Raw genomic sequence first — 13,634 nt, 5'->3', positions numbered from 1 at the left:
AACATTGAATCAATACCTTTTTTTTGTTTCCATTTTCAGATTTTTTGCTTTCATTTCCAAGTCAAAAAATGGCACCTAGAGTGAAAGATGCTACTTGGGCATATGTTGAAATGGTTGATAGTCAAATGCATTGCAAAGTTTTCCATAGGAAAATTAAGGAAGGTCCTAGGGGCATTAATAGGCTGAAACAACACTTGGAGGGGATTAGAGGCCAAATTACTCCATGTACCTCCCCAGAAATTGGGGAGATTAGGAAGGATTTGTTAGCCAGCTTTGAGAAGTTTAAAGAAGATAAGGCTAGGAAAAAGAGTTAGAGGCTGAAATTGGGAGGAAGAGGAATATACAAAAAATGCTGGCTACCAACCACCATTTTGATTTTGAGGGTTCTTCCTCTATCCCTTGTACTGATGCATCCAACCCCTTCCGATATGTTCCTCCCTCTTTTTAGTCTATTCAAGAAAAGGGAAAGGGTAAAATGAAAAAGGGTGATATGAATATCAAAAGTTATTTCACTCCCTCCTCTCCATCAGATGCACATGGTCCTCAAGCTAGTAGAAATCATATGCATTCCACTTTAGATGACCATTGGAAGAAAGAATTGAGGGAGACTGCTTGTGATTACATAGCTAGATGGTGGTATGATGTTGATATCCCCTTCAATGCTTCCCGTTCACCATATTATGAGCCTATGTTTGATGCCATACATGCTGCTGGAAAAGGCTTCAAAGGCCCTACTATGCATGAGCTAAGGGGGTATCATTTGCAGAAAGAAATTTCCTCCATTAATGAGTATTTGAAAGATTTCAAGGACTCATGGGCAAGAACAGGATGTACCATCATGTCAGATGGATGGACTGATCAAAGAAACCATACCATCATAAACTTTCTTATCTTCTGCCCACAGGGAACCATGTTTCTAAAATCAGTTGATGCATCTAATAAGGTAAAAGATGGACAATTGTTGTTTCAGCTATTGGATGAGGTTGTTGAGGAGGTGGGGGTGGCTAATGTTGTCCAAGTCATCACAGAAAATGCCTCTAACTGTGTTCTTGCTGGTAAACTATTAGAGGAAAAACACAAAACCATCTTTTGGACCCCATGTGCTGCACATTGCATAGACCTCATGCTTGAGGATATTGGCAAATTAGATTGGGTCAAAAACACTGTAGAACATGCCAAAAGAATAACAAAATTTATCTACAATCATTCAGGGAATTTGAGCCTGATTAGGAAACACACAGGGGGCATGGATATTATTAGGCTTGCCATCACTAGATTTCCTACTCATTTTTTGACATTGCAATCTATGCTTTCACAACATAGAAACTTGCAAAAGATTTTTTCCAGTGAAGAATGGAATCAAAGCCAGTGGTCTCACAAACTGGAAGGCAAAGAATTGGAAAAGAAAGTTAATAAAGAAATATTTTGGAGAAAGGCAGCAGAGATTGTGAAGCTTGTTGAGCCACTAGTTAAGGTGTTGCGGTTGGTGGATGGGGAAAGATTGGCTATGGGCTTCCTTTATGAGGCTATGGATCAAGTAAAGGAGCAAGTAAAGAGGGCATACAAGGATAAAGTGGCTAAGTATGAGCCCATTTGGGCAATCATTGATGAAAGATGGAACAATCAACTCCATCGCCCAATACATGCAGCTGGGTATTTTTTGAACCCACGGTATCATTATAAAGCTAAGTGACAGGAGCTTTGAGGGGGGAGGTTAGAGATGGATTGATTGACTGCATTGATCACATAATCCCATTGGAGTGTGATCAGCTGGAGATACACCGACAGGTCACAACCTTTGGCATTGCCTCAGGTACCTTTGGGAAGAACCTCGCAAAGATTGCAAGGGAAGCAGACAAGCCAGGTAAACAAAAATTTCAATTTTCAAATTATTAATACTTATTTTGTTAAATTGTTTATAATTTGAAAGTTAGATACAATTTGTAATTTTGTTGAGCTAACTCATTACACTCCTATTTTTTTGCAGCACAATGGTGGGAGGCTTTTGGTAGCCATTGTCCTGAATTGCAAAAGTTTGTAATTTGTATTTTGAGTCAAACTTGCAGTGCTATTGGGTGTGAGCGCAATTGGTCTGTCTTTGAGAGGATTCACACAAAGAAGAGAAACCGTTTGGATCAAAAACGGTTAAATGAACTCGTATATGTCCAATACAACCTCCAGCTCAGGCGAAACCAATTGTTGAACAAAAGACCTGATTCAGATCCCATTGTGTTGAAAGACATTGATCCAACATCAGATTGGGTAGTGGAGAGTCATCCAACAGAGTTTGCTTCTGATGAGGATATGGATTATGAATTACAGACAATAGCATCACCCGAACATAATGTTCAGTTGAATGCAGATCCTGATCCACTTGTACCAACCTCAGCCTCAGAGCCAGCAAGTCCTCCAGTTGCAGGTGCTTCCTCTCGTCAGCCACGACAGAAGCGCATATCTCGTCTATCTCAGCTTGCAGCTGCTACACAGCCTGCTAGTGCTACCACTTCTATAGTTGCAGTTGGAGATGATGAGGAGGAGGAGCCATGGGGCCCCCTGTTTGACTCTAATCCAGAGATAGATCCACATGATCTCGTCTCCTCTAGCAGTAGCCAGTAGTACTAGTCACAGTTTACTTTTGTTGTAGAGACCATTTCTAGCCTCCTTGGTTATGTGTTTTTGTTTTGATTTCTATATCATGATCATGTATGTATTGGACAGTGCACTGGGTGCCATTTTGATGTAATGGATATATTCATGAGGCTACTTTGATCATATGTTGTCTTCTATCTATATTCTAATGCTGTGTGTTTGGAAACATGAATGAAAATCTTTTAAATTATGTTTTTTTATAAAATAAAAAAAATATTTAATGTATTTTTTACAACGACCAAGTCATTGAAATCGAGCCGACCGAGTCGATATCGAGCCGGAGTCAGAGTCGTAGTCGACCCTCAGCCGAGTCAGAGTTTTTAAACATTGGTGGTCAAATACCACAAAAGAGCAGAAGAACGGTTGCTAAAGTAATAGTGGCAACCCTTTCTCTTGTTGCCCTAAGGTTTGGTTCTACCTAGTGCAGCTTTGCACTAGGCTTGCTAGATTTTGCGACAAGTCCCTGGGTTTCTCCTTAGCCTCCCCCTCTAAGAGGATAGTTGATATTATTGAGATGAACTCAAAGGTTCTAGATTGTACATTAAGCCACACATTCTCATAGTGTTAGAGAGATTAGCTCCGAAGGAAAGCACCTCCCACCCGTCAAACTACTTCCCAATTCAAGAGTAGCAGCCAGAGATACATTTGGAGTTTCCTTCTTTTGACCTTGAATGCTAGGACTATCCCTCACTCATACGAACCCCTAGGATCATTTAGCCAGACCCCCAATGTTTCTATAGGACTTCGCCAATGAGCCAATGCCCAACTCACCCCCCTCGTCCTTAGCCATTAAACTCAGGAGACCTTGGCATCATCGAATCTCTCTCTCTCTCTCGACAAGTTTTTGAGTTGTAGAGTTGTCCACCTTTCCAATATTGAAAAACTCAAACTCCTTTAGTATTTTGTATCACCGTACCTTTGACACACTTTTATACAGATGTTCTTATGTCATACTTATATAGGTTTCTTTCTTTATATTATTTTTGGCATTTTCTAGGAGTTGCACTCCCACATTATATTAGTACTAGTTGTACTCTTCATTCCCATTGACCTACTTTTTGGCCATTCATCAAACATTGATAAAATTGTCTTATCTTACTAAACATACACCTTACCATCTCCATAATATTACAATTTCCACTACCTACAACTCCATTTCGTTTTGTTGAATAGGTGTGCTATATTGTCTCTACATGCCTTCCTGAATACAAAAATCAAGAAAATCATTAAAGCAAAATTAACCCCTATTTATCTGATATGAGAACTTCAATTCTCTTCTTGCATTGCCTTTCTACCAAATCCTTCAACTTTCTAAACTCATTGAACACATCTGATTTTAACATAAAAAATATGCCTATGTCTTTCGAGAGAAATCATCCAAACAATAGAAAATATCTAGCACCAAAGAATAATGTCATCTTCATAGGCTCACAAATGTCAGCATGGATCAACTAAAAAACTTCCTTAGCTCTCCAAGCTTTCGCTTCTTCAAATGAAGTCCTATGCTACTTACCAGCCTGACATGCTCCACAAATTCCTTGCATATTCGGTATATTTGGGAGGCCATTAACCAGACCTTCTTTAGGCAAATATGAAATAGATCTCAAACACAAATGCCCATACCTTTGATGTAAAAGCTCACTACTATTTTGAACACTCTTTGCCATCATGTCATACTCTTTCACCTCTTTTGCATCAACCAGCGTGAAAATGCAATGCTCTCCAATAAAAAAGAGTGTGTTATCTCACCAACCTTGTCCACAACGAAGAATTTGTGATTTCGACATTCTTAAATTGTCACAAAAGCAGTAAAAGATTGCTACAGAAACCAAGCATTGTACATCAAAAAAATTTCATTGATAATAAATTAAACCTGTGTATTCAAAACATATTATATGGTAAGGTCAATCATAAACCAAAGTAATATCCAAAAGGATCTAGGATGCAAAAATATCTTCATAATCTTTTCCAACCAAATTCTCACAGAAACCAGAGAATATTGTGCACACAACCACCAAGCATAATGAATCATGTTTTTAAATATGACACTAAACATTTTAGCAAATGCCAATACATCATCATCTTACATATAAGCCAATATGGATAAAGAGACAAATTATGCAATTAAACACTCATTATTCAACTAGATTAATCTCAATACCAAGCGGTTGACATAGCGTTGAGCTTCTGAATCTAGCCATTCACCTCTTGCTGCAAATGCCTTGACAACAAGATAAACATCTTCTCGCATGCTGATCACCTTCAACATAGAAATGTCAACACCCACAAAAACCAAATGGCATAATATAAAAAAAGAACATATAGATTATTTTATCACATGATAGTGAAACTGCTAAAGATTGTCTTACAAGGAAGATCATTTGAATGAAGACAGATGCTAACATGGATTTATCAAGATTGTGAGTTTAGAGCAATGAGCATGGCATAATGTAAATAAAGAGTACAAGTGTGCACATAACGTAAGCAATAGTAAAAAGAAGAGAGCAATATTTATAATAAGTTAATAACACAGAGAGAGATCTTATGCTTATCCAAAACAGTAGCCCATCTGAATAAGTACATATGATCAATATAATAAAAATATGTAGCAGAAGACACAGTGCTGCCTCCATTAGTGATAATAACCATATTTCAAAAAAGGGGGCCCTCTTGTCTCTATACACATTAACGTTGTACATAGACATTGTTCCCAACTTACCCCTCATTTTGCATGAGGCATGAACTAGTGAAATTTTTCACTATTCTTGTGACTTTGATTACAAAGGCAGGTTTACAGGTTGATGAAGTTTTGGATGGTTTTGGGGCACACATTCAAGGATAAATGTACTTGATTCTGGTTGTGTTTTCATTTTGTAGAGCTATGCTACTTTGGTGCTATGGTGTACTGTTGGTGACACAGTCGTGGATATCTTGTAAGCATCGGTGCATGATGATAGAAGGTTCTATTCATACATGAGCCTATTAGAGGAGTACTTTAACACTTTTGGGCTAATGATGTAATGGCATCTTCAATGGGCTAGCTTCATGATGGTATAGAGCACTTAGCATTTTCCCCTCACTTCCACTTGATCTTGGAGTGATTTGACATGGTCCACTATGATTGGAGCCTTGGTACAAAAATGCCCTAGATTATGTGATTCTGTCTATCACATAAATTGCTTTATGATAAGCTGGATCAAGGTCCGATATGGAGCACTCCCTTCTTTGGCTCATATGTGCAGTGTGGAGGCATATACACAATAATCATCATTTCATCCATCCTTTGATGAAGTTGTTCCCCTTTTTGATGAATTGGTTGATCATGTGAATGACATGGCACTTGGGGTCGATGATGATACATGGCTTGGATCTAACACACTACACATGATGGATTGATCTTGTTGACCACTAGAAGTGCATTTGAGGATTTGTCAAAGACTCCATGATAAAAGTACACTTGGAGCATTCTAGCAGCATCAGATCAGTCAGAGTTCTAGACTTCATCTTCTTCTTCATTCTGTCTTTCAGATTCCGTAGCCCTGCGGGGGCATTGCAAAAATGATTCTAGTATTATGAAAAAGAGTCATGTAACAGGCCTATTGCTGCACAAACTAGCAGGCCTTGTGAATAGGCAAAAGCTAGAAGGCACAATAACACTTGGGACAAAGGCCCTGTTGACCACTACGTGTCAAGGACCCATAGCCGTACACCCCTTTTTTTCGCAAAAGGGATAGTGCCTGATCGATGTGTTCGTTCCGCCCAGCTATTATCATCAGCTTGATCATTATCTTATAATGTAAACTCAGTCTGCATGTGTATAATGTAAATAACCTCAGCAGATTCGTGTCGTGTATGTAATTACCTAGGTAAACCTACTTTTCTGGTTACAATCTACAGGAGGTTTTTTGTCTCACCAATCCATTCTCAAATGGTCGGCTAAGTTTTCTTTCAGCCTTACCCCAACGCTGGAATGGATTGTCACTAGGATCTAAGGGGAGTCCTAGTGTTCTAGATCGAGTCTATGTAAAAGTGATTTGGGAATAATCCTAACTATTTGGTTAGGTTATTTTATTACAAATTGTTTGATCTGCTAGATTATATTTTGTGTCGCAGAACTAGGTAGTCTGTGAGGGTCTTTTGCAAATGGGTCTTCCCCCTTGAGATGTAAAAATGTAAAAATCATGATGTAAAGTGTCTTGAGGGTTAGAAAAATAATTTATCCCCTCATAGGTTAATTAATTAAATTTTCTAGCCAAAATTAATTAAAATCCTAAGCCAGAAATTTAATTAATTCTAGGTCCTAGGTAAATTTAAATTCTCCGAAGGCAAAATTTGTTGGTCCTTAAAAATTAAATTTTAAGAGGTCCAGGGACTAAGGTAAATTGATTATTTTGCTAAATTTTAAGCCTTTGGTCCCTGGGGTTAAGTCAAAGTCAAAATTTGATGAAATTATTTCAAAATTTTAATTTTTGAATTAATTAAAATGCATTTAATTGAAAAATTCGAATTTCCTTAATAATTTAAAATTTCGACGGATGAGATTAAAAAAAAAATATCCTCATCAACAGTCGAGATTGCTTTGACGAGGATCACTCGAACTAGCCGTTGGAGGATTTATCTTTAAATAGGAGGTCGTTTGTCAATCAAATCATCCGATCTCTGGATCGTGTACTAAGCTCTCAAGCTCTCTTGTATATTTTTTTGAATTAATGCAAAAGTCTTTGGGGTTTCAACGTGTTGTAGTGTTCCTCTTCATGAATTTATGGTAACATTGTTTTAATTTCTGCTCGATATTATGTGAAAACTATCAATCAATAGCTCTCTTAGAATAATCTAAATACAGGTATCTTATTCAGTTTGTTGGATCTAGGGTAACATTTTTAATTTTGATTAAAGTAGCGTGTATCTCTATTTCTTCATAATTTTATTGTTGTTCTATTTCTCTACTTGATTTGATGGTTGATCTAGTGTTTGCAAAAGATCTTTCAGGTTCTCATTAAGCGTTTGAGGATAGTTCTCGGTTGGACCAGCCAACTCTCAACACATATTTTCTTAAGAGTCTACTTCATATAAGCCTCAGGATTTATCTAACAATAATCTTTTTTCTGCAGAGTGATTTTGGGCTAGTACCTCTCTAAAATTTCAAAATCTTTTAAATATTTTGTGGAAATTTTTATAGATCTGGCTATTAAGAGCCTTAGATTATCAAATCTGGGAGCGAAGTTGGACTTATACTCCTCAGATCTGATAGATTTGTAAATTATTTGTATATCTCTGTAAAAAAAATTTATAGGTTTGTTATTTACTTGTGTAGATCTGAAATTTTGTAACATAATTTTGAATTTTAACACTTGGGTTATTGGGGATTTTCTCTATTCTTGTACATATTGGCTATTGGGTTTTTCTCTTTTCACTTGTGCATAAATAGATCTAAGAAATCAACCAAGAAAATATTCAGATCTGAACTAGATCTAGGCCCTGGAGGGCAATATCTGGGCTCAAAGATTGTTTGCAGGAATAGATCTGAGAAATTAGCCAAGTAAATCTTCAGATCTGAGCTAGATCTAAACCCTGGAGGGCAAGATCTGGGCTCAAGATTGTTTGCAGGAATAGATCTAAGAAATCAGCCAAGTAAATCTTCAAATCTAAGATTTTTCAAGCAGATCTGGGGGTTTTGAGATAAATCTAAGCCCTGGAAGGCAATATCTTATCCCAAATATTTTTGCAAGGCTAGCCATTAAAGATTTTACAATAAATATGAAGATCTGAAGCAAAATCATTTTTTTCAAAACAAAGATTTCAAGTTTTGGGACTCTTAAGCCCAGATCTGCCTTCTCCTAGCCCAACGCTAGTTCTATTGGGCCTAGTGCTACCTCTCATTGGCCCTAGATTCCCTTTCTCCATTTCTGACTTGAATATTTCATTTTCTGAAGCTAATCATGGATGTGTTTTTGCATAAAATTTGGTAAAAATTTGTGTTTCAGATATTGAAAAAATTTTGGCAACTTAGGCAAGTGATCTTCAAAGCCTAGGGCCTAAGGGTTTGATCTCTAAACCATCTTTTTCCTCACTGCTTGCTACAACAGTCATATACATTTCTAATAGTGGTGAAAAACACATCTAAGTGGTTTGAAATTAACTAAAAAAATTGCTAAATACATTAATAAGTCATTTATTTTTTATGTGTATCAAGAATTTGGCCTAGATCTACATTTTGGGTCACTGTTATCTCTAAATAATTCTGTTTGTGAAGTTTGAAATATAACAGTGGAAAAATTTCATGTGGGTTAGCCTAAAATCAGTTCCTAAGTTGTCTAATACATTAAGGAATTAATTTCTTGAGTTGGGCATTCATCATTAGGCTTATTTCATGTTTTAATTGCTGGCTGTAATAAGTATATTAGATCTGATATAATTCCGGAAATCACATCATAACAGGCTGAAAATTTTTGATAATTCATGTGGGCAAGTTTGGAAAAATTTTGGTAAATTTTTGGCATAAAGATATCATTGATAGCTCACTGTTTTCATTGTCATATTGTTGTTGTCATAAAGTTTTTCTTACTGCTGTCCTAAAAATTAATTTCTGAAAATTAAGTACTCTGTCATGGAATTGTGATAAAATGCATATCCTTTGTTTCATAAACTGAGTATTTTTTGAGCATCTGTTGATATTAATTGCAAAGAAGTTTTTGTTCTCTTTGAGCTATAACTGTATCAGAAAGATTTGAAATAAGCTTGTGTTCTAATTGTAATATCTTCAAGGGTTTAATTTTGAGTCTTCATTTAATAAAGCGAACATTTCATTTGGGTATTGGAAGTTTCTGCGACATAAGCATCTTTTCATCCTTGAATCTAACTTCATCTCATCTTCTCATCATCTAGTGCATTTGCATATAAGTTAGTTTTGCATAAATAAAATTTACTTCCAAGCATAAGCTTGGTCGATAGAGAGATAGGTATCCATCCATCTTTGCTTGAGTAGCCTGCTTTTAATAGTACTTAAAACGGTGACCTTGCAGTCGTCAGAGCCACAGCTCTCTGCAGCGCCGGAGGCACCGGGTATGTTAGATTTTCAGGAGAGGTATCGTTAATCACACCTTAGTGTGCTTCACCTTATCTTCTTTCTGCCAATTACTACGAAATCAGGCTCAACATAGAAAGGATCGAAGGGTTAAAACTTAAATAGGCATTTAACTAAAATTAACCAAGATTCTTGCATCTCACATTAGTTTTAGGGTCTGCATTTTATATAAGATAGTCATTCATCTAAGCAGCGGTTGCTAATTGATTACTTGGTCTTCATTTCCCTAGCAAGATCGTGGACTCCATAAGGCACTGATATCAATCGTTTAAAATCTAATCAAATCCTATAAGTTTTGCTGAATCTTAATCAAGTACTTGATCGCTTCATTGTGTCTCCCGAACTGGTTGGTTCCCAGCTAGTTCTTCTTCATTCCATTTTTTCATAGGGTCTACCCCCCTTAGCCTGTTGTAGGGAGACAGCTTAAACGGAGAGATTGGGGATCAAGGTGACAGCCCCCGATCTAAGCCGTTGTCGCGGTGCCTAGACATTCTGTGCGACAATAGGCCCAATGTCATCACAGCCATAGTTCCCTACTCTTCTTGGATTTTCACCAATGGGAGAAGTCCCAGTAATAACTCACTTGTGATAGATATGTTTCTATGGTAGGTTTGAAATGAGGGAAGGTGGCTCATTCAATGGAAAGGTTCAACAAAAGTGCGAGCTTTGAGAAAAGCTAGGAAGATTTTCCACAAAAAACCCCTTTGAAAGATGGCTACAAGAGACCTAGGGTTGATATATATAGCAAGGTATGAGTTCATCAAAGGTCTAGGTAGACAAGAAAAAAGACAATGTAAGATTTACTTCAACAAGTACTAAAGCACATGCCTTCAAAGAATCCCCAAGTTAAAGGATTAGCTTCTAGGGTTCCCTCTTGATGCAATGGCTAGGGCATCAAATTTCTGAAAATTACACTGTGCGAATTCCTTCAAAACTTAAGGCTCCCTAGAGGAGACATTAAGGAAAGATCATCTTAAGAAGGATAACAACAAAAGGGATCCTCCCAAAGGGGAGCCCAAGCACAAAGCCAAAGATAAGGAAGTTGACCTAGACATTGATGCGAGTGTTGCTATAGGAAAGATGACTATGCAGGTTCCTATAAAGGAAATTGTGAAGATCTCATCCCAAAAATGGCAAGTGAAAAGAGCTCTGGGGCTTGAGGAAGATGGCCCACCTATCATGTTGCAAAATATACACCTCATTAATACTAATCTTGGTCATGAACCATTCTTGTTAACATTATTCATTAATGACCTTCTCCTTCATAACTATATGCTAGATTATGGGGCTTCTACAAATATTATGCCATTGAAAGTCATGAAGCAGCTCAATCTAAGTATTACTCGCAAGTATAAGAATGTTTGTGGCATTGATTCTAGCTCTGTCAATGTTGAAGGCCTTATCAAAGATCTCAAGGTATCGTTAGCCAGGAATAAAGACATATCATTGTTTATGGATGTTGTGGTTATTGATATACCTGATGTATGGGGGATGTTATTGTCTAGAAAATGGGGCGCTACTATGGGAGGTCAACTCCAAATGGATTTATCCTATGCCACCATCCCACAACCATGGAACCCCATTCATTCTTTATAGAGAACCTTTAAATCTGACCCATGTGGTGAAGCCTAGTCCCATCCCATATTACAATATGTTACACGAGACTAAGGACCCTACTCCCATTCTTCCTTCCCATGAAATTTGCGTTCTTAAAAGACATTATACAAAAGACCATAACAAAAGAAGTGGATTCAAAAGCCTAGGAAGGAATTCAAGGTTGGGGATGTAGTGTTCGTAGACAAGAACCCTATCCCCATCAAGATCCATGGTAAGGTTGATGAGGGATATTACCAATGTTACATTTATCATTATCGACAATTTATCGTCAGGGGTCCAAAATTTAAATTATCAGCAATATCGTGGAAAATATCAGAAATTATCGTGAACTTTAAAAAATAGAAAAATAAACATTTTTTTCTCAATCTTTTAACTTCTAAAACCACATCAACATCAAACAAACACATTGCTACATAAATATGAAAATAAAATCAATATATAAGACATATAAGATGTCAAGTGATACATCAAACTTTGTATTGAAATTGATATTTGTCCTAAGTCATAAGATCTAATAGAAAGATACAAAATCATATCAAAACAAAAATAAAGTATCTCATGAGATGAATCGTGGTAATGAAAACAACAAATTTCCCCTTGTTTGCTTGATGGAAAATGGTCACCACATCCTCAACTAGACCAAAAGATTGATCGACCAAAGATAAAATGTTCAAATTTTGAAAACCACATAAAATTCATGTGCATCTATATGAATCCAAATTATTATACACAAATATGCAAAATTTCTCATGTATATAGCAAGGGTGTATATAACCAAAATATCGTCAAGTGCAAGCCATCTTTGAATCAAAAATATCAATAGAGAGGCTATAAATCGCCTCTGAAATCCAAAGAAAATCACGCTACAACAAAGAGCTACATAACATCAAAACCATTGCCTATATTGGGATCCTCCTCATCAAGATCACCATTTGAGCATTAAAATAAGAAAGAACCAGCCTAGATCCATCTTAACTCGGATCTACCCAGCGCCGAGAGGGATAAAATCTCTTTTCACTCTAAAAGAGGTTTGCATATCAAAAGATTTGATCCCTCTTGGCACTTGGTAGATCCAAAGTTAAAATGAATCTAGGCTAGTTTAATTTCCCCCTTTAAATAGGCTATATTCCAGATGAATACCATGGGTCAATATCGTGGGTTCTCAATACCATGGATCAATAACATGGGCGATTTTTATTTTTATAGGGTTATTTTTATTTTGTTATTTTTATTTTTCTTTTTTATTTTATTTCACCTAGTTAAAACGTTTACATTACATTATATTAATGTTTTTATCTTTTTTTATTTTTTTATGCAATTTGACTTAGTCAAAATGTGAAACATTACATTACAACATCTCCCCCATACTGGGTTGGAGAGCGCCTCTCGACGCAAAAAGCTTAACATCCTAAAATCAATGATTTTGTTGGAGTGAAGTGTACATTAATGCTACAGTCATGAAGGAAGAGCTCAACAGTAAATGCCACTAACAGTGTGTTGAAAATTCAATAGGGCAGTAAGTATGTAATTCTCTTAACTTGATAAGTGTTTGTGTTACCTTTTTACTTATTAGCTTTGTTCCTTATTATTACAGTGTGTAATACATCAAACAACTACCAAAACAATAAGAACAGTGACACAGTATATAGGCTGCAAGCCAGGGCCAAAACCCCTCCTCTTGAGGGGAAAGCGGCAAAGCCTATAAATCTCTTCTCTTCTTATAGATTCTTCAATTGACAAATACGATGACCTAGTGACTCAGACAAATACCCTCCAAGATCAAGTTCAAATCGGCTGCCTGTTGTAGTGACTTCGAACTCCCACGGTAGATCCAAATTCTGACTTACGGCAACTACTGCAACTGCTACTACTTCTCTTGGAGACTTCGATCTCCCTTGAATAGCCTTCTCCTCCCTTCGCTTGCCTTTCCTTGAGTCTTAGGGCTAATGAGACACCCTAAGAGACCTTCACTTGCCTTTCCTTCTCTTCTTCTTCCAAGATCGAACCAGAGATAGTCCCAGCGCAAAAACCCTAACTTCGACCTTCTCAAGAGAGAGAGATCTAGCCCAAGCACTTTGACTTCTTCAACTTCCTCTTCTTCGTACCCTCTTCTTTGACTTCTTCTCTTCCTCTTCTTCACATAGAATGAGATGAGTGAATGTGTCTAATGGAGGACGAGTTCCTCTCTATATATAGGCTCTTCCAAGGGGTAGACGTGGCTCTTCATGTAGGCCGACTTGACAACTTCTTAGACCGACTTGATCTTGAAGGTATTTTGACATTT

General features: G+C 37.0%; 1 protein-coding gene across 2 annotated transcripts in view; it reads right to left on the bottom strand.

Annotated features, from left to right (window-relative positions):
* Window positions 1-13,634, bottom strand: part of LOC149261685 (putative thimet oligopeptidase) — a 439,851-nt gene that overhangs the window by 322,622 nt on the left and 103,595 nt on the right. For both annotated transcript variants that reach the window (XR_016258489.1, XM_089422600.1), the window contains exon 4: window positions 4,811-4,901. Coding sequence is in view for 1 of the 2 variants with exons in the window: in XM_089422600.1 (XP_089278726.1) it covers window positions 4,811-4,901 (91 nt within the window). In the remaining variant the exon portion in view is untranslated. The remainder of the gene's footprint in view (window positions 1-4,810; window positions 4,902-13,634) is intronic.

Source organism: Pinus tabuliformis, chromosome 6 (genome assembly GCF_031772625.1).
Source record: "Pinus tabuliformis cultivar Carrire ecotype Pingquan chromosome 6, CPIR1, whole genome shotgun sequence".
In the NCBI taxonomy this organism is placed as follows: domain Eukaryota; kingdom Viridiplantae; phylum Streptophyta; class Pinopsida; order Pinales; family Pinaceae; genus Pinus; species Pinus tabuliformis.
Note: the sequence above shows the minus strand (reverse complement) of the source record. Positions and strands in the feature narration are given on the sequence as shown.